Source organism: Asterias amurensis, chromosome 10, assembly GCF_032118995.1.
Source record: "Asterias amurensis chromosome 10, ASM3211899v1".
Taxonomy (NCBI): Eukaryota; Metazoa; Echinodermata; class Asteroidea; order Forcipulatida; family Asteriidae; genus Asterias; species Asterias amurensis.
The window spans coordinates 7,411,545-7,433,580 of record NC_092657.1 but is presented as its reverse complement, the minus strand read 5'-3'; the positions used below and the strand labels follow the sequence as shown (position 1 = coordinate 7,433,580).

The window sequence follows — 22,036 nt, the reverse complement described above, 5'->3', positions numbered from 1 at the left end:
GACGTTCAAGGAAAAAGTGTAGGCTTAGCCTGAACACCTGACGTCACCCGGAGGTTCGCAAAGTGCGGATAGACAGGGGACCAATCTAGACACTCTTTTACGAGTCGAGTTTCACTTTAAAATTGTAATAAGTCAAATAGCGCCAACGACCGTCACTCGCGGCATCAAACACTATCGCATCTCATTACCAACGGTAAGTTTGCATTGTGTGGTACAACCTTACCTCCATGGTACAACCCTTGCATGTGTGACGTCAAGCTCAAAGCGCCCTCGAAGTCCTTCCTCCATATTATGCCTCAACAATGCAGAGGCCTACTATTATTACGAAAGGAAGTTTTTATATTCTATAAAAGTTTGTAGTGAAATTCTGATAACTATAAAAGGTTTACTGAGTTCACTGCGATCCATGGTTGGGGCACACCCGGTTTGGGCGTTCGTCGTAGGGTAGTTGCGATAATCGTAACCCTCCTGGCGGCCGTCGGGAGGAGGGTTACGATTATCGCAACTAGTCGTAGGGGTGGTTGGGAGGGGGGGGGGGGGGCAGAATTCCCTGTCACATATAGGCACATACGCCACTGTAGCTTTCGAGAAAGAATTTGCATGAATCTGATTTCGAGGCCTCAGATTTAGAACTTTTTGTTCTTGTATAGGGAATTTTGAACACCTTGTTTGGTGGGCCTAAACGTTCATTCAAGTTTCGTGTGACCATTGTTGTGTGATCCCCTTATGGCGAAATATAAATTGCATGGGCCCCAAGACATTTTGCCGCAGAAACAATGAGAAAAGGTGTGGCTAACGAGGACCAAATAAAGTAAAATACAAAAAGTAAAATCAAAAATTCTGCTAGTAGAAATTTTGAAATTTGGTTCCAAAAAGTAAAATCCTGCTTATACAAATTTTAAACTTTGTGTTGTCTCCTTTGGACCGCAGTCACTGGCAAAAAGTAAATTCCAAAATGAAGATTTTGAAAAAATTATTTTACTTTAAAGACAATGGACACTATTGGTAATTGTCAAAGACCAGCCTTCTCACTTGGTGTACCTCAACATATGCATAAAATAACAAACCTTTGAGAATTTGAGCTCAATTGGTCGTCGGAGTTGCGAGATAATAGTGAAAGAAAAAACACCCTATAAATCGTCACAGGCGAAGTTGTGTGCTTTCAGATGCTTGATTTCGGAGACCTCAAATTCTAAACTTGAGGTCTCGAAATCAAATTCGTGGAAAACTACTTCTTTTTCGAAAACTACGTTACTTCAGAGGGAGCCGTTTCTCACAATGTTTTTAACTACCAACAGCTAGCTCCCCATTACTCGTTACCAAGTGAGGTTTTATGCTAATAATAATTGTTTTGAGTAATTACCAATAGTGTCCACTGCCTTTAAAAGAAATTCTCATTTTCTACTATCACAAAAAATGGATAATTGCGTTGTCCACTTTTGGTCCTCCATAGTTGTGAGATATACAACCATTGTTACTGATGGCGACCCGAAAGTCACGGCCGGAATTAGCCATCATATCAGTTTTTCGATTATGTTGTAAATATACCTCATATATCAGAAATTTGTGACCATTTTGCTCTGGCTGTGGTACATGTAGGTTTTTGTCCTTTTTCTTCAAAATATTTCCTCAATAAGACAATTGGTGGTTTGAGTGTGTTATGAAAGGATTCATTAGACATTGAGGATCAAGCTCGTGTTCTTAGAATTTGTGTAATAATTTGGAAAGTGGTAAAACTGATCGGCAAATCTGATGACTAAGGCATCGAATTTTTTCATTTACCGTTTTGCGACAATACTCACTCATAACCCTCCGACTTCGCCGTCGGGAGGAGGGCTACATTAAATCGAAACTACTCTAGGAAACACATATTTATAAATATCAGCACAAACTCTGAGACCAATTGTCCAAACAAAATTATTCGATGTGGAGTAAGTTTGGGTGTCGACCATTTGTCAACCACGGACTGGTCAAACATACCATGGTTACCTATGCATTTGAATCATCATGGGTACCAGGCAAAATCAAATAATAATGTGTCGACTATACTAGTCAACTTATTTGTTTCAAGTCAGTAACACGATTTCTTGTCGGGAGTCTGACCTGACGGTCATTGACGGTTTTTACAAAAAGTAAACATTATTGCTCGGATTTTGTGACGCTACCGGCCCAACGTTCTGACACTAGATCTAGCTCCATTCGTCGCCGCACGCCGCACTGTTCTGCATCATTTGGTTGCTGTAGGAGTGTAGTGTGCAAGCTGCGGGTCCGGGCCCCCAAAAACCGCACCCAGTAGGCCTAGTTGTTGGCGTGTAATGGTGCGGAAAAGTAACTTGACGACTACAACTTGACAGTGATGACAGAGCTAGCTAGCTAGTTACAGTCAGACGGTGTGTGATGGTCAACGTGCACCCAAGCTTCTCCATTTAAACGTACAAGAAATAGTCAACAAACAAAGTAGGTCATTTATTTACTGTACATTGCTGTAGTAGTACTACTACTAGTCATGCTAGTAGTAGAGAGTACTACAGTCAGCTAGGAAGGTTGTCTAGTAGTACTACTACAATCTACATCACATGACTAACCTAAAGTTTAAAATTAAACATAACATATTATTACACTAAAAATGACTAAATCACAGTATTTGTTAGGCCTAATAATATAGTAATAATTAATTGATTATTTATGATTGAAAGTGATTTATTAATATTAGAAATAGAAATGCATAGATAGAAAAAGCGGGGGTTGGTTATTAGAATAAGAATTAGATGGTTAGTAGATTATAAAGTTGAAAAAAGCCAAACAACAATTTACAGCAATTAAAGAAGTTCGAGTGAGGCACTATTTTGAATTTATAAATAGTTGACTAGTATAGTCGACCCATTATTATTTGATTTTGCCTGGTACCCATGATGATTCAAATGCATAGGTAACCATGGTACGTTTGACCAGTCCGTGGTTGACAAATGGTCGACACCCAAACTTACTCCACATCGAATAATTTTGTTTGGACAATTGGTCTCAGAGTTTGTGCTTATATTTATAAATATGTGTTTCCTAGAGTAGTTTCGATTTAATGTAGCCCTCCTCCCGACGGCGAAGTCGGAGGGTTATGAGTGAGTATTGTCGCAAAACGGTAAATGAAAAAATTCGATGGTTAGTCATCAGATTTGCCGAGCAGTTTTACCACTTTCAAAAATTATGACACAAATTCTAAGAACACGAGCTTGATCCTCAATGTCTAATGAATCCTTTCATAACACACTCAAACCACCAATTGTCTTATTGAGGAAATATTTTGAAGAAAAAGGACAAAAACCTACATGTACCACAGCCAGAGCAAAATGGTCACAAATTTCCCAAGTTGAGTTTTGAACAGGTTTTCCAAGTTGAGTGTGGGCAGAGCTACGGCTCTGAGTGGCATGTGCGCGGTCCGGCAACGGTCGACTCTCCAACAAACGATGCATGATGCGACGACTGCATGCACAAACAATGTACACGATTGTATTATGCACGTGTATGTACAGTACACACATACATCAATTATTGTAAAGTGAGATCATGAAGCGAAATTGTGATCTACGCACTGTGTCCCTCGGACAACTCGACGGTTGAGACAACTCGATCGTTTCGACAACTCGACAGAAGTTTTTTTCAAACGTCAGACAACTCTACTTGGGGCCAAGACAATTTGAGGGATGACCGTGACGGCTGGGCCTCAGCAATGATATGTTTTGAGCATTTCCAATCGATTGGCAGACTTAATAAATGGGGATATCCAGTAAAACAAAATAAAATAAATCTTCCTATATCTATGGATGACCCGAGGTCAACCCATAATTATTATTTTTTTACTGAAAAAACTACCGCTGTTGATTCACCCAATTGGAGGTTGACCATTCAACCGTCGACTTGTCTTGGCCATCCGTCGACTTGTCTTGGCCATCAGTCTTGTCTCATCCAGTTGTCTCTAAGTCGAGTTGTTCGAACGGTCGAGCTGTCTCAACTGTCGAGTTGTCCGAATGGTCTAGTTTTTTCGCGGTTGAGTTGTCTGACACTCCACATGTAAGCTGGGCGGCTTACTTGATCAGTGAATTTGCCAGGCTACACAATGCCTTGCAAGCAGTGCTACAATAATTGGGCACACAGAGCCGAAGCTCCGCCCACTCAGCTTTAAAATATCAACTTAGAAAACTTGTGACCATTTCGCTCCGGGCTCTTGTAAGTTTTCGTCCTTTTTCTTCAAAGTATTTCCTCAATGGTGTTTTGAGTGATTGAAAGGATTCATTAGACATTTAGGATCAAGCCTGCTCGTGTTCTTAGAATTTGTGTCATCCTTTTTTGAAAGGGGTAAAAATGGGGCAAATCTGTTGACTAGCCGTCAAATTTGACCAAATTCCCATTTGCTGACAATACTCACTCGTAATCCTCCGGCTTGTCCAAAATGCCAAATCCGGGATAGTGGAAGTGTTAAGACAATTGTGACAGGGCCAGATGAGATCATGCGCATCATGCAGGGAATGTAATGAAAGCCATGCATGATGGGGCTAGTTTAATGTGTGTGTATAATCCTTGCATGTCAGGGCAGGGCTTGGGCACAACTTCACTTTATTATGCAACATCAACGCTCCTCTAATCTTCTACTTGAAATTCATTTTATATTCAATATTCTTTTTGATTTGGTTTTAGTTTTCAACAGATTTGCCTGGTCTCTTTTGCTTTGTTTAGGTTGCATGTATACCAACACCATTCATGATGTGGACTATCAAGCTACTGAGAGTGAACCATGTTCCCAAGGACTTCAGGGAACCATTTATTGTATCTGGGTACCGGTCATGTCGCAGTAGTTTGGCTTCATGTATACTGAGTGCCTTCACCTTCACTAATGAAACCATCAATTTCTGGACTCATTTCCTGACGTCTGGTGTGTTTCTATGGATGTACACACAGTGGTTATGGCACGAGCTCAGCTTTGACGTAGATCCATTCACCTACCCTATGCAAGTATATTTGGCTTCGGTATGCCTGTACATGATCATTAGTAGCACAGCTCACCTCTTCAACTGCATGTCAGAGAGAGCCCGTCATCTTTGCTTCTTCTTTGACTATGGTGCATTGAGTGTCTACAGCATGGCTTGTTCCATAATGTATAATACATACATCTTTCCCAAAAGTTTTATGAATACCACATACCACAAATTATATTTGCCAATGTGTGTATTTAATGCCTTTCTGTGTACAGTCTTGGCCTGTAGTTCCCGGCTTGTAGCTGGAGTCAAAAGGCAGAAGCTGCTGCGAATGACAGCATTTGCTACTCCCTACTTGTTCTGCAGCTTCCCATTATTTTATCGGGTTGTGTTTTGTGAGTTAGATGATTGCCAATCAGATGCCCATCACTATCATTCTTATCAGTTTATGATGAGTGCTACAACAATCCTCATCTATGCTTCACATTTCCCTGAAGTCTTAGCACCTGGTAAATTTGATATCATTGGTCATAGTCATCAGTTATTCCATATTGTAGGTAGCTATGCTAGTTACTTGCAGCTGCAAGGTAATGTGATTGATATGCAGACAAGGCGTATTGATTTGCTCTTTGCACTACCCATGCCATCACTGCTTAACACAGTTGGTGTCATACTATTAGTTATCATCATTGACCTCCTAATCATAGGTGCCTTCACTTGTTTCATTTGGGACAAATGTCATCTGCGCAAAGTCAAACAAAAACAGGGTATCAAGACCATCCACATACCCAGTGAACATTCTAATAACAATCCTTGTTTAAAACAGAGTTAAGCAATGGTTGAAAATGCTGAATGTGTGAAGTTTGAAAGCCACCATTCCCGCATTAAATGAATGAAAGAAGTCATTGGAAGTGGTACGTTTATTAACAACCAAACTTTCTATTTGTGAAGGAATATGATTGTGTAAATTTAGGATCAGGTCTGTGTTATCTTTCTATCTTAGCTGCCTGTGTTTTTGTGGATTCATTCATTGTGAATATAGTACTTGTTTATGTCTGTAAGTGTCCAGTTGCTTAAAATTGTCTGTCCAATTGAACTAAATACTGTATGCAGAAATACTAATTATAAGTTTTTTAAAACTTATTTCTGCACAACATAAGAAAGGCTTTTAAAAGCCTTTCTCATCAGAGTGCATCCTTCTACATCCTTCTTTAAAATAAGAAAGTGATCGCATGCAGTTCTGATTTTCATGAAGTTGCAAATCAGGCTGCCACTTATTCACCCAGTGTGACCCAAACACTGAATGTAAACCCAATTTTTGGGGGTAAAGATTTTGGTAATCAGTTGATGGCTTAGGCATTAAAATAGATGTAGTGTTGTTTGAATATTGTGGTGACGTGTCAGTAATCTCCCAATACCAGGTGCTCCTTGAATTTAGTCATTTTCATGTACCTTTGTATGTAGCTTTGCCCTTCACGGGACAAGATGCATGTACAGTGTACGTTTGTAGTACTAGCAACTTAACTCATTAGTACAAAAGATATTTTCAAATGATAAACTACTCACTTTTTTATGGATTTATTTTTTATATATACTGCCTTGTGTTGCTTTTTATGCAACTCTTTCAGCCTTTTGTCTCACTGATAAAATATTGAGGAACTTGACATACAAAGTACGACAGTAATGGCTTAAAACATATATTATATTTTAGAAGTATTTATAAAGTTTGTGTATTGTCAATTGTCATCTTGACTCTGGAAACCCAGGCAAGACATATTATGGTCATGATATGAATGTTACATTTTGTATTCATTCATAAAATACATAATTGTTAATGGTCTGACTTACTGACGCTAGCAGTAGCACTGGGTAGCAGAGTCTTTCTCCAAGGCTAATATATTGATATAGTCACCTAATGATATACTGTAATAGAACAGTCTTTAAAGTAACTACATGTCCAAAATGATGCCTTTAAGTGGCTCTGTAGCCTACTACATGTACGCTTGGTCTTGATGTTTTTCTTCATATGGACAAAACAGTTGTATGTAACATAACATTAATTGTTAAAAAATTTTTAAGAGTAGGCCTATTATTTGAACATTCTTTTGCAGCAGGTTGTTAAATGACTGTCTACATTGAGTTTTTAAAACAAAGCAACATGTTGTGGTTTCCACTCTTAGATTGAAGTCACAAGTTAGTCTTTCATTCATGTTTTGTCTCTCTCCATAACAGTTTATGGTTACTAGGCACTTAAAGCAACATGATAACAACATGCAATGCTCAAATGATCACAATATTGTGACAGTCAGTTGATATTAATAAATGTTTGCAATGTTTCTATAGTTTGCAGTGTGTACAGTGCATTATGTTTCAAAGTTACATGTATGGTTACGGGTAAGATTGATTTTGGTAAGATGCGTTTGTTTATAAATATTGGTTTCAAAGTTTACATATAGTCCATTTATTTCATAATCTTATCACAGTTGTCAACATTTTTGCTAATGTACAACATAATTTATATGTTTTTTTTCTAGAGATCTTTGCATTGTTACACTAAATGTAGATCTATGCATTTGGTAATTAAGATAATGTATTTTTCTGTATTGGTTTGTAACTACATGTACATGGTAATTTGGATGGTCACATGATTCTGCTTTAGCAAGAGTTGTGTATGATTGGTTGATCTATAGCATCAAGGAGTGTGATGTAAACTTATATCGCACAGCCCACACACCCATTGTGTGCTCTAACTCCGCGCATTGCGCTCTTATAAGCTTTACGCAAAACATAGAAGTTACTGACACTTCAAAAGTGGCGCAGTTGCTGATCGTCACTTGCATTGTTGAAGTTTGCTTGGAGATAACGTTCATTATCACACGCGCGCTCGTGGAAATATGGAAAAATATTGCATGTCGGCCTCATTGGGTTGGTTCATGCAGAAGCGAGCGCTATATTTGTCCGTATTCCACTCACGCTTGTGCGATAACTTATTATATATATAAGGTACATTCTACCCTAGTGCTTCTATGCATGCTTTGGCAACTTGTATAATATCTTGATGTGTATGTAAAGGCAATTTGAATGTAGGGATCAGTTTAGACTACTATGTACATGGTATTATTTAGGCCAAACAAAATAAATGTTGTGTTTACGGTAACCCGACCGACCTGAATTTTTTGCGGCCGAATTGCCGACCTCAAAACATTTTTCTAAATATTTTGTGAGTTGGTAAAATTTAAAATGAGAATTTTAACATGTTGCCTCACTTTAAAACTGTTTATTACGACTTACCAGTGTAATAATGCATTTTTGCAAAAATCATGGCGATATCAAAACTTGTGCACCCGGCCCACGCCTAGCCTAGCTTACTGTACTGCCACAATTTTTTCTGTGAAAGGTGCACGCGCCACCCGATGCCCGGCCCCGACGCACCCGCTGTGTTCACAGCGTACTTCGGGGCGATCCAATGTCACACGAAACGAAATTGGGCCCCTGGCAGCCGGCCGCATATTGGACACCACAACAAAACATGGTGTAGCTGTCAGTGGTGTACAGCACGTGGGTGACCGGCCGCGTACGTTTACAACACGTTTTACACTACGGACAGACTGCGAATGAAAACTGCATCAAAACATGGCGTCGACGTCAGGCAGTTCTTCGTGCGGTAACATGAACAAATTGTTTAGCTTGAAAACAGAAAAGTGCCTCCATCAGCCAGCCAAGTTGAAGCTAGTAAACATCGATGTCAGCAAGACATTTCTCAATATTTTCGAAGATCACCATGGGCCAAACTTTTATCACGTTTGTGCTCACAACACACATTCAGATCAGATCAGGCTGACATTCAAAATAATAAGTTTGACCCTCAAAAGTGTTTATTCATTTTGCTATATTATTTTGGGGAAAATGTGAGTTGTGAGTTTCGGCTCTGTTGTTAATGTTATGGTACACCTTGCACCACTGAGCCTACTGAGTGACATCATTTTCACCCAGCAACCCGGAGGTTCGTCAGTCTGGGTAAAGTGCAAGTAAGTGTACAACAATGGAATGAAAAATGTGAACAAAATAACCACACCTCAAATTGAAAGTTGGTAAAACTGATGTCAGCATTTAAAACATGGCCCTGATTTAATGGTAAGATAAAAAGTTTCCTTGTAACTTCTAAAGCGCTTGCAACTTGACCTATGTTATGTTTTTTCTAAAACAACTTATAAACTTTTATATTTTACCACTTTCCAACATGAGGGTTTATAACTTGATGAGTCGAACAAGGTTAGTATAATTCATGGTAACGGGTTTAAAATATTAACAAATAACTCAAAATTCAAGAACTTAAAAATAAAAATAAAATTACAAAATAAAATTATTTTCCTACCTACCTACCTGGAATTTTTTAGGGCCGTTACCGTAAACACAACATTTATTTTGTTTGGCCTTAGAGGTTTTCATTCAACAATTTAGAACTATAGTTGTAGACATGTTTATTTACCCTGAACTTTGTCACACTTGATCCCAAATCACTGGTGCTGCCCTAATCATGAACTCACTCATAAACTACTCAACTTACTTGTAAAACCTTGTTTTTGTGTTTACTCTGAAGGGAATGAATGAATAAACTTGTCCCATGTGAGACAAGAATTTCATACATGAGAAACAATCAAACAACTCACCTAATCATGCCAATGTCATATTTTTTTAAAATTTTTGGTGTTTGAAAGAATATTTTATTTTTATACTTCAATCATTTTTACTGCATGAAGTATTTGGGACATGCATTGAACGGCCTTTAAAATTTAGAAATTGTATCCTCTCCCAATTACAGAATCTTTATGGTGAAAGGTTTAACTACATGTACTAAGAAGTTAATTGAAAATTTTTACATTTTATTTAAGAACTCATGTATTGTGCTGCATTTTGTATTGTTTTCAATGAAGTTCAAAGTAATTGTTTACATGTTAAAGGCATGGGCATGTTTGGTTATTGTCACGTATTCCCACTTGGTGAATCCCAACATGTATTAAATAACAAACCTGCAAAAATTTAGGCTCAATCGGCCATCTGATTTGCAAGATTTGCAATAATGAGAAAAAGCTCCCTTGTTGCACAATTTTGTGTGCTTTCAGATGCATAATAAAAGTGGTTTTTTTTTGTAATAACCAATAGGCCTAGTGTCCAGTGCCTTTAAGGGCAAGATTATACACCTTTCAAAAGCCTCCGCAGCAGTAAACACGTGATTGCCAAACTGATATTGTCCAATGATTGTTTATTGCATGAAGGATGACATCTGTGTGCTGGATTAGAGTAAACCCAGACTGTTAATGGAAAGCATGGTGTGTTTTGCCTGCATAGCATGCAATCTGCAGTGACCATAGTGGCTTTTACATGTACAGGTCATTCATTTTTATAAGAAAATTACTTCAACTTTTATTGAACTAAATAAATATTTGGTGATTGCTTAATCATACTGTTGTTAATAAATAAACATCAACTGAACAAAATTAATTGAGCCCTTTTTTTTATGTGTGAATTGTTTTTTTTTTGTACTTTGAACACCAGTTTCAGCAACATCTTTCATGGATGTTTAATTGGCAAAACTTATGTTGTAGAATCTTTCACATTATTTTAGTTCTGAAAAATGTCATAAGACACTCATAACTGTTACTCATGTTACATGTTAATCAAAAATTTGTCCTCATACAAAAAACCTTTGCAGTTTTTTATAATTGATCAAAAGACCATGCCGTGTGGCTGTATTAAGGGTATATAACAAATCTAGAATCTTTTTGTCTCATAACAAGTAAAAAGTTCTCCTTCTTGTTCCAAGGGTTGGGTACATAAATAGGTCAGCCTTTCTGCTAATAAAATGTTCCCACATTATTCATTGTTATCAGGATCACCAATTCGGAAATCGGGAGAACTGTCACAGTTCTGAAAAATCCTGTTTTTATTTACCGTTACTTGGCGCTTTTGTGGATTGAGGGGACTTCTTGTTATTTACTTCACTTCCACATAGTAAGTCCTAGTCAACTTTTCAACTAGCTTGCTCTAGTTATCGTCACTTGATCCCATGGCAGCGCCTGAACCAAAGGTGCTCCATGCATCTTATTTGGGTCTTGGAAAAAAGTTGGACAATTTAATAGAAGGGCTGACCTACATGTGGTATAGGCTTGGATAGACTTTCAGGCCGACGGGCATGACAAACAAACACACAAAAAACACTTATGAATATTCAGTCTCGACTACTGGATGAAATAACTCCAGCTGTTTCTTTTTTTAAATATGAATAGTAGTGCCATACACATTTGCATTCTTTTTTTACATAAATAACTAAAACGATTACCACTTAAGTCAATAAAAAAATGCAAATCTTTGAAGTATTTTTTAGTACAAAACAACCTTTCCACTACAGATGACACTTTCTTTAAAACTTCTGAAGACAATTTAATTGTGTGAAGTTGTTCCACAAACTTTTAACTAAATGCAACAACATGTTATGGATGATGGCTTTTTATTATTATGGAGTTCAAATCACTGTGGGGCCATGTACACTCATGGAACTGATAATGTACATACATCATGTACACATTCTGTGGGTCGGGCCTGGCAGGTTGTCAATGGTGATTTCACTGCAGCAGAATTCAACAGGAAACAGCAATCGGCCAAGTTAACAAATTAAAACGCTTTGCAAACGATAACAGGTGACAGTTAGTGTCGCAAATAACAGTGGTCACCTTTCTCGCTGCACAGAAATCTGAACTCGGTCAGTACTAGTGTATACAGCTTCATGATGCTCAGCATAGGTTAAAGATTTGATTACATACAGCTTGCATCTGATGCTAGGCCCATGGACCAATTTCATAAAGCTGTTTTTCGTTGCTAAGCAAAGCATGGGGGGGGCACCAGTTTTTGTTAAGAAGTTTTTTTCTTCTTCAATATTTTATGCTTACAGGCTTTATGAAATTGGGCCCCGAGTTCTGTGGATGGAAATACAGGAAAGTTAAGTGGACCATGTTGAGACTACCTAACTGGTTCACAACAGCTGGGACAGCCTTTGGGACCTTGACATAGCTATAAGGTATGGCTTTGATAGGCCAAGAGCAGTACATGTACAATAGTACAAATCATTTCCCAACTACCCTCTCTATATGATAATAGTCGTGCGTGGGTGATTAGTGAACAAAAGAATTAGCATCATGTGAGCCAAGGTTACTAAAGTGATATAACACTCAATGAAGCAGACAATAATAGGATCATCCATGCGTGATTGTTAACAATCATTGAAAACCATCTGGTTAAAACCATCTGCAACTGTTGGTCCCCCATCTCTGCACAGTAATCTGAACTTGGCCGAACATACAGCGTTATGAGTTTTGGCACAAGTTGAATATTTAATATTAACATACAAAGCTTCAATCTGATGTAAGCTGGGCCCATGTCTCAATTTCATAAAGCTGTTAAGCCATGGCTAAGCTTTGCTAAGCAAAGGATGAGTGGGGCACCAGTTGCAAAAATGTAAACTTAATGGAATTTCAGGCGTAACCAGTTTTTGTAAAGAAAAAATTGTTCTACTGGGCAATGTGTCCCTTTAAGTAAAAGACTTGGTGTATCTCAAGATATGCATAAAATAACATAACGTTTGAGCACAATTGATCATTGAAGTTGCAAGATACTAATGAAAGAAAAAACATCCTTGTCACACAAAGTTGTGCATTCATATGCTTGACTTTGAGACCTCAACATCTAATTATGAGGTCTCAAAATCAAATTCGTGGAAAATTAATTCTTTTTGAAAACTAGGTCACTTCAGAGGGAGCCGTTTCTCACAATGTTTTATGCTATCAACCTCTCCCCATTACTCGTTACCAATAATAATTATTTTGAGTAATTAGGAACAGTGTCCACTTACTGCCTTTAAAGGATTTGGGCCCTTAAATGAGTACTGTGGATGGAATTACAGGACAATTCAGAGTGAGTGTGCACTCAATGCAAGTAGTACTACCCAACTGGTTCCCATACATGTAGTATGGCCAACCTATGGGCAGTACATGTACAAATCATTTCACAGCTACATGTATGTACCTACTGCCTACTCTATGATGGCATTATACTTGGTAATAAAAGACACCAAGGTGTGTGGGCGAAGTGAACAAAAAGAGGCATCCTGTGAGCCAAGGTTGCTACCTAAACACTCCATGAAGCAGACAAGAATAGGATCAGCCATGCGTGGAGAGTTCCATGGAGGTAAACCTCCATGTACCAAATGATTGCTAACCATACACACAACAGTACCAAAACAAACACAGGCAAAATAACACAGACAATTTTGTGTAGTAGAGGCACTTTTCTCAAGTAGTCTCTGTACTCTTTTTTATACAGCATAATTTACATCTTGCCAAGAATAAAAATACACTTTGAACTTAACTGAAAGTACTGTACATGCTTGCTATCATAACACCTGGGGGAAAAAGGCAATAAATTGAGCCAACTTTGTTGGATTGTCAAATGTCTGGCACAGGAAGTAAAACCTTCAGGTGAAGGTTAATGAACATTTATATCTGTAACACATTAAATACCAAACCCGCTGCCCTCCTTTGTCTCACTTTCAAATGCTTACTTCTTGCTTTTTTTCTGTGAGCTTTCTGACTCTCTATATATTCATGTAATTCCACTTCACTGCTTGTTTTACATTTAGTTACTACTGTTTGTGTTGTTATTTAGCCTTCGTAAGCATGGAGGAGTAATTGGATCTGCTTGGGTCAAAATGTCAGGCCATTACCCCCTTTTTTGGGTGAAAAAATCAACAACCATTGTGACTCTTCTTTCACCACATGACTTTAATCATTATTCATAAATACCTCAGACAGTTATGCAATTCCTATTGGTGGAGAGCGCGTCACATGGGGGTGTTTAAACCTTTGATAATGGCCAATTCCCAAAAAGGGGAACAGCTCGCAACTAACCAACCAACGCGGACTCAGCCTCATGTCAGTTTACGCCAAACTATTCAACCGGCTGCTATTGGTCCGTCTTCGAGCGGCTAGAGACCCTCATCCTACCATTGCACGCTGGTTCCGACCCAATCGCAACACTGCTGAACAGGTAGCATGTCTTTGAATGGCAATTGATGCGTGCCGCTCAAGGAAGCGGAGTATGGTGATAAGCTTTGTCGACTTCTCCAAAGCATTCGACAGTGTCGACCGCGGAGCCCTGAGACAGATTCTATCATCTACGGCATACTAACAGCTTTCATCAACGCAATGTCACTGTACACCAACACATCCTCGGGTTGCACTGACGAATTTAACACGACATCTGGTGTGCTCCAGGGAGATACGTTGGCGCCCTACTTGTTTGTCATCGTCATGGACTACATCTTACGTCAGTCGCTCACCCTAGAAGATGCTTACACTGTGAGGAGACGTATGTCAGCACGACGGACGGCCGTGAAAACCAGGCCTCGGCGGGTTTAAACCACTAGTTGAAAACCGATTCAACACACTTTGATTCCCATTCATAAATACCTTTCGGTCAAAAACAACATCACTTTTTGGTCAAAAAGTAAAATAAATGCAAAAATTATAATTGTCAAATGATTTCTTTCAACACAACACCCCTCCAGCTATGAAATGGTAGAGCCCTCTGCTGCCCTCGCGTAAACAACTCCTTATAAGGGAATGCTGTGGGCGTCGCGCGTATCGCGTGATGTGGCACAACTGTTTCAGCCGTTGCTCTCGACTAATAAGAATGAAGAAACTGTCTTATAAGAACAGGTGCAAGCTCGCGTGTCACGCTCATGAATTAGCACTTTTTACCGGTCATTAACAAAAGGTTTATGCACACCCATGTGACGCGCTCTCCACCAATAGGAGTAGAGAAACTGTCTGGGGTATTTATGAATAAAGATTTAAGGTCAGAACCAATAACTTAATTTCTGTATTTTTGAGTTAATGTTCTGTTTTGGAGCTTTTTATTAATGTTTTGTATTAATGTAAATTTCCCATTTTTGTCTTTTTAATGGACAAATAAATTCAAGTCAAGACCTTTTTAAGACATCTTGATCGAATTAAAGTAGGTCAAATCTTATTGCTGTTTATATTCTCTATTTGGTTTGGGTACAAACCACGTACAGCCGCTATGGTCTTTAAAGGGCAAACATCAAACACTAAAACAACAACAAAATGAAGAAATTGTTGAAAATAATTTGAGTGAATACCTTAAGACCCCAAGTTGAGATGCTTTGAATCCTTTGGCAAACATAATGTATTGTAGATTCTGAATTATAAAGCCAAATAAACAAAATCGGTTTAGCATCCTACTCTTTCAAAAAAAGGAGTTTGTTTTTATTTTGTCAAAATTGCTAAAATGTATCCTTTTAAAAAGGAAAAAGAAGGAGGTGTCTTCTAGAAAGGAAGCGGGCGGGGATGCTAAACATGTTTCTCTATTGGCCGTAGCATTTCCTGCTGTCTCCTTCACTCTGTATATTTCTTAAGTTTAAGTCGAGGCACAATGTTCATGGATTGCATTTCTTGGAAGAGTAACTTGCAGGCATATGGAATACGTAGAGATGAAACATTACGTGATGACTTGCAATAATGGCACCTGTAATCAATCAAGTCAATAACATCAATAATAACACACATACTAAATACACGGATTGATTGATTGATTGACTTATTTCAAGCACAACATATACAAACTTCATTATAGCATGATAGACTTAAAGACACTGTACACTATTGGCAATTGTCAAAGACCAGTCTGCTCACTTGGTGTATCTCAACATTAGTTGAAAAAAAAGAAAAAAAAAAGGGGAAATTTGAGCTCCATTGGTGGTTGAAGTTGCGAGATAACCATTTAAGAAAAAACACCCTTGTCACACGAAGTTGTGTGCTTCCAGATGCTTGATTTCGAGACCTCAAAAACTTACATGTATTCCGAGGTCTCGAAATCAAATTCTTTGAAAATAACTTCTTTCTCGCAAACTACGTCACTTCAGAGGGAGCCGTTTCTTACAATGTTTTATACTATCAACAGCTCTCCATTACTCGTTACCAAGTGAGGTTTTATGCTAATAATTATTTTGAGTAAATACCAATAGTGTCCACTGCCTTTAAATGATACATCTGTAAATTTGTTATGAGTGACCTGAATATGTTACAGAGAAACCCCATTACTTGATGAACACGGGAACATTCTTCTGGAGCTGGTAGTAGTGAGAGCATTTTACTCTTGATTGTTTGAATGTTTGATTGGCTGATTGATTGATTAATTGATTCTTTGATTGACATAAGTGTCGTGGAAGTGTCGTGGCCGAGCGGGTTAAAAGCACCGAATTCAACTCTGGTGTTTCTGATCAGCAGAGTGTGGGTTCGAATCCCCAGCCGTGACACTTGTGTCCTTAAGTAAGACACTTAACCATTGCTTCGTCCTTCGGATGGGTTATTAAGCCGTTGGTCATGTGTTATGTAACGTGTGTAAAAGAACCCAGTGCACTTATCGAAAAGTGAAGGGGTTCGCCCCGGTGTTCCTGGTCTGATCGGTAGCAAATTGCGCCACAGCACCTTGTAAAGCATTACATGGTGCTATCAGAATTAGGTCTCATAATTCAAACGTAGTCCGACATCTTGCAGGAAAAACTGTATGTTACATAGCCTTGATCAAGGCGCTACAGCCAGCCGCGATCTGCAAAATCCCAGTCCCCATCACTGAATTCCGCCAGCGCACCCACATACATAACACAGAGCATAATAATACGTGTACATACGTACTGTACATGTACATGTACCATCAGTATAGGGTTCACTTACGGTACATGGGTACTTCCTAAGTAGCGCCTTGATGGTTTTGTATCTGCCAAAATTTAGGGCGGAGCTCATTATGCTAATGTTTACTAACAACCCGTTCTCATTGGTTGTTGGTTGACCTATAAACTCTCGCTGCGATGTCAATTACAACGTTGTTCTGCAAGCACTAGCACACATGTGCTCGTCGACGTATTGTAAACAAGCAGTGGCTGTAGTATCGTTGCAATAATGGCGGCGGGCGAGGGAGAAATCCCTACTAGTAAAACAAAACTGTAAGTCGCTGGAAATCCATCAAACCCATCAAGGCTGTTGTTTGAGACACGTGTATGAGGTTGAAAATACAAAGACACGACCGTTCTCACGACTACGCTATACTGTTCTCGCTGTACAATGTATGGTAATGTACATTGTGTATGCACTGCATGCATGTGCCGCGAACCGGGCCGGGGAACAGTACGTCAACAGCCTTGATCAAGGCTATATGTTACAGCGCCAGGAGCGTCACTGGGTGACGGACATGTGCGCTTTGTAAGAAGCCACAATTATTATTATTATTATAAGCATTTCAGTCTGAAAGGGAAAAAATCATTAACATGCTTGATACCGTGCCCCCTGGTAATTGCCTTGGTGCCCATGATAGGGTACCCTTTACAAATGAGAAAATGCCTTGGTGCCCTTGCCCTTTCAAAATCGACGCATACAGACCTGCATTAACATCAGTTATTGTGAATAACTCATTCCAAAGCCATTGAATTTTGAAGAAATATTAATTAGAAACTAACGATTGAACACATTAAAAATATGCATAAGTTGTTCATTTGACCTTAAAGTGATGTGTCCTGGTCATATCAAAATGTTATCAAAACTGCATCTTGCTTTCAGCTTGTCAGGGTGGCTTTTCTACAGTATATCTACATCTACATGTACATACCATCCAGAATAACCCAGGAGTCCACATTGTCCGCATACATCTACTTGGAACTGATCACTTGATATCATTAGGCGTTCTAGGAGTAACATACTAGCACCATAACCAATCAAACAATCTCTCTCCATCTCACCAAGTCTTAAACCACCATCTCTGAAATACAAACCAACAATTACTTATTGAACTTTCAATAGGGATTTTAAATCCATCAGTAGGAGACACATATGCATATATGTACAGGTAGCATGGCCAAGTGGTTAAATACACTGGACTCAAGCTCTGGTGTGTCTAATCAGCAGAATGTGTGTTTGATTCCCACTCATGACACTTCGGTTCTTGAGCAAGCCACTTCACCATAATTGTTTTGTAAAAAGCTGGGAAGGTAGTCAATTCTCCTCTACCAGCCATGCTGCTTGTGGATGAGACCCATGGCTACATCCATACGGGCTTGTGAAGGGAGTAACCCTGTTTGGCCCCAGGAGTCATGGGAGTATGTAGGTGGCATTGTGCCCATGGTGATAATATAATTGCTTTGCCCTTTTGATGAAACACTAAGCTGTAGGTTCCCTCGAGTACTAGGATTGGTAATGCTCCACAGAAAACGCAGAAAACATATCTTTGAAGAGTAGTGGCTAACCCTGGTGTTTCTGGTTCACATAGCAACCACCCTTGTTTTACAGGTTTCCTCAAGCAAAAAGACACTGACTTGTACAAAGTTTTGGGGTAATTAAATAAGATTTATGTTGTCAAAACACTAGTCGTGACACTAATTTATAATTCCCAAGTTGGATCGCGGCATACTGTTTGTAAAACTAGTGTTGAAAAGATTGAATGATTGTGTTACTGATGTCTGACTGTAATTTGTAAGTAACGTATGTTGGGCGTGAATAGTCATGAGCGACACAATTGGTTCACCAAGCAGGAAGTGATGCTTTAAACATCTTTCACGTTAAACCAGGGCCATGTTTCTTCTGTTAAAGACACTAGACACTATTGATAGTTGTCAAAGACCATTCGTCTCACTTGGCATATCTCAACATATGCACAAATAACAAACCCGTGAAATTTTGAACTCAGATGGTCGTCAAAGTTGCGAGATAATAATGGAAGAAAAAACACCCTTGTCACACAAAGTTGTGTGCTTTTAGATCCTTGATTTTGGGACCTCAAAATCTATTCTGAGGTCTCAAAATTTAAAATCGTGGAAAATTACTTTTTCTCGAAAACTACATTGTACATTACTTCAGAGCAAGCCGTTTCTCACCATTTCGTTGATACCATCAACAGCTCTTCATTGCTTGTTACCAAGTAAGGTTTTATGCTAACAATTATTTTGAGGAATTACCAATAGTGTCCACATTCACCTATGAGGAGGCATCCTTGGTTTCATTACCAGACATTTACAACAAAAGTAGGTTGTCCTGTGCTCTGGCCCATCCTGGCTGGCCAAAGTGTTCAGGGTGACTGACATGACCAGACTTGACTTTAACAGAAAAAGTTTTACAGATTTTGCAACATTATTTTGCTTTCTCACATGTCTAACGAAAAGGGCATTTACATGTGTGTATGGGAATAAAATAGTGACTCCGTCTTTATTGAACCTTCAGGCAAGTCTGGCTAATCACGCATCACCACTCTTTTATTCTCCTAAGCACGGTTTACTTCCTGCCAATGCCAATGCGATACAAATTTTGACGTTACAAATTTGCAACTAGTAATTTGCTTCAGTTGACTTGCGCTGAACTCCTGTGAAACATTCGCTGCCAAAACAGCCATGTGACATCAACATTTGTATTGCATTCACATATGCATGAAGTATGAACCAGGTTTTTGTGAGAGATGAATAGTTTACCTTGATCTTCCCTCAGTAGGTTGTCTAGTCAATACAGCTCTAGGTCCCTTAGCTCTAGCATGCATCTTATCACATACCATGTGCTTCAGTTTCTGGTAGTATACTGGACCAAAGTAGATGTATGCACTTAATGGCTCCCTGACAATGCAAGCAATCATGGTGGTATGGTAAGATACAATGTACATGTACATATCATTACTAACAATCTTCACAAAGTTTTCACAAAGTGCAAGTAAATAAAAAATTACTGGCCTGACGCACAGTCTCTGCTAGGGTTGAAACATCAGACCATCAACTATTTTTTGCATTTATACATGTACCATAGGTACGCAGTTTGCAACCAGTCTTCTCACTTGGTGTATCTCAAGATATGCATAAGATTACAAACCTGTGAAAATTTGAGCTCAACTGGTTGTCGAAGTTGCGAGATAATAACAAAAGCAAAAACACCCTTGTCACCTGAAGTTGTTTGGTTTCAGATGCTTGATTTCGAGATCTCAAATTCTAATTTTGAGGTTTCCAAATCAAATTCAAATATTTTAATAGAAAATTACTTCTTCCTAAAAAACTAGGCTACACAATGTACTTCAGAGGGAGCCATTACTCGTTACCAAGTAAGGTTTTATGCTAATAATTATTTGGAGTAATGACCAATAGTGTCACCAATAAGTTTCATCACAAATCAGCAATATTTGAAAATCAACACACATGTAATATTCTTTTTTACACAAGTTGTGTTTCTATAGTGACAGGCGGTGAAAGCAATTTGTTTGTAGCTTACCCTGTAATACCTGATGTCAAGTAGTCTTTGCCGAGGTAGTTGAAACCATGCTTGATTAAGTCTTGAGAAATATCCTTCACTTTATCACCACCAAACGCTGCCAAATAAAATCACATAATAAACAACAGTGACACAGAGACAATGTGACTCATGATATCATCACAACTTGACAACAAAGAATGGACTTTCTTCATAATATAACATTCATAAATACCTCAGACAGTTTCCCTATTCCTATTGGTGGAGAGCGCGTCACATGCTTTTTTAAAAACCTTTGTTACTACCAGTAGTGAGTGGAGACTCCGCGCTAGTCTTGATGCAAGACGTTTCCTGTTACGGGCAATGCAGGCGCTGTCGGTGAGTTGGCTGCGCTGTGTGTGAAAGGCAAACCAGCGAATATGCACAAAGACTATACGCGCATGGGCCGCAACGGAACTGGAAAACACACGCGTACGGACATCGCACATGTTCATCCATGTAACATGTATACTGAACATACCATGGAGGTGGAAACATACAGAGCTCAAGCACTCGGAAACGGATAAGTTTTAAAGAGTTTCTTACTTTATTAAGCCTTTTAACCAAAAAGGTATTTATGAATGGGAATAAAAGGGTAGCTACATGTACTAGTTCTTTCACGGTCGTTTAAAACCTTGCATGGTCGAATTGCCGTGTGATAAAGGCCCTCGCCTTCAGTTGGGCCTTTATATCACACGGCAAATCGACCATGCCTGTTATAAATGAACGTGGAAGAACTAGTAGCTACCCTATTATTCCCTTAATAATGATGGTTTGTTACATGTACATAGTGCTTTACACACACTGAAGTGCTTCCAACATTATTACCCCTGGTCACTGGGTCACTTAATTCATTCTTGAAACCATCTCCGCTCCTTAGGGAGTAAACAGCAATCATGGTTAAGTGTCTTGCCTAAGGACAAACGTGTCGCGACCTAGAATCAAACACTCTAGTTTGATTCTGATTCTCTTAAGCGCTTCAGACAGTTTCCCTATTCCTATTACACGTAGACAAACCACAACCAATTCCCTAACATGCTGTATGACATTAACACTTTGTACTTTCTGCTGAAAAAGGAGAGGTTAGTGCCTCATCTTCAAATGAATCTGTGCATTCTGCAGCTCTGGTTTTCATGTTTAGAAGGTTGATTACTATATTTCAATAACTCACCTGTTCCATAATGGAACTTTCCATCCAAGACTCCAGCTTTACCAGCAAGTAGTTCAATGAGCTTACCCACTGTCATTCTAGAGGGGAACCCATGAGGGTTCATGACCTGAGGGGCAATGTGCAAAAAAAAAGGTTGTAACATGAATTCTATCTACTGAAAAAGTATTCTGCTATTTGTTTTAATGACCTGATGTTTGGACCTCAGTAGAGTTTTTCTCACAGGCTATTATTGTGGCACGTAATACTTGGATGTGACATATCAATTGCATTCGTGGTTTGGGAGGAAAAGGGAGATTTTGTTTGTGGCATTTCTGATCTTTTTATTTTAACAACATTTTAGTGAGATTTTTGAAAATGTGTCTGTTGAAACTGTTTGAATATAATTTAAACATTAATGACACCAAATAAATGATTGCTAAACTGTTTGGAACAAGCTGACTTACTATATCTGGACACATTCCTAGATCATTGAACGGCATGTCTTCCTGCTGCACGATCAGGCCACATACACTATC

The 22,036-nt window shown here is 38.8% G+C and overlaps 2 protein-coding genes across 3 annotated transcripts in view; one reads left to right on the top strand and one right to left on the bottom strand.

Moving 5' to 3' along the window:
• Nucleotides 1-2,183: 2,183 nt before the first annotated feature.
• LOC139943061 (membrane progestin receptor gamma-B-like) lies at nucleotides 2,184-10,467 on the top strand. 2 transcript variants are annotated; one of them, XR_011786741.1, is made up of 3 exons: nucleotides 2,184-2,457; nucleotides 4,729-8,092; nucleotides 9,407-10,467. XR_011786741.1 is itself a non-coding variant. In XM_071939871.1 (2 exons), exon 2 carries the CDS (start codon nucleotides 4,753-4,755, stop codon nucleotides 5,797-5,799), a length of 1,047 nt encoding a protein of 348 aa, XP_071795972.1. In that variant the 5' UTR covers nucleotides 2,184-2,457; nucleotides 4,729-4,752; the 3' UTR covers nucleotides 5,800-10,467. The 2 variants fall into 2 exon arrangements, 1 of the variants encoding a protein (XP_071795972.1); XM_071939871.1 differs by having other exon boundaries at nucleotides 4,729-10,467.
• A 494-nt stretch (nucleotides 10,468-10,961) lies between these two features.
• LOC139943092 (DNA-directed RNA polymerase III subunit RPC2-like) overlaps nucleotides 10,962-22,036 on the bottom strand; it is a 38,832-nt gene continuing 27,757 nt past the window's right edge. The window contains exons 22-27 of the mRNA XM_071939907.1: nucleotides 21,965-22,031; nucleotides 21,522-21,627; nucleotides 20,333-20,429; nucleotides 19,552-19,689; nucleotides 17,703-17,852; nucleotides 10,962-15,566 (exon numbers count right to left, since the gene is read on the bottom strand). Coding sequence (XP_071796008.1) covers nucleotides 15,437-15,566; nucleotides 17,703-17,852; nucleotides 19,552-19,689; nucleotides 20,333-20,429; nucleotides 21,522-21,627; nucleotides 21,965-22,031 — 688 coding nt within the window. The 3' untranslated portion in view covers nucleotides 10,962-15,436. The remainder of the gene's footprint in view (nucleotides 15,567-17,702; nucleotides 17,853-19,551; nucleotides 19,690-20,332; nucleotides 20,430-21,521; nucleotides 21,628-21,964; nucleotides 22,032-22,036) is intronic.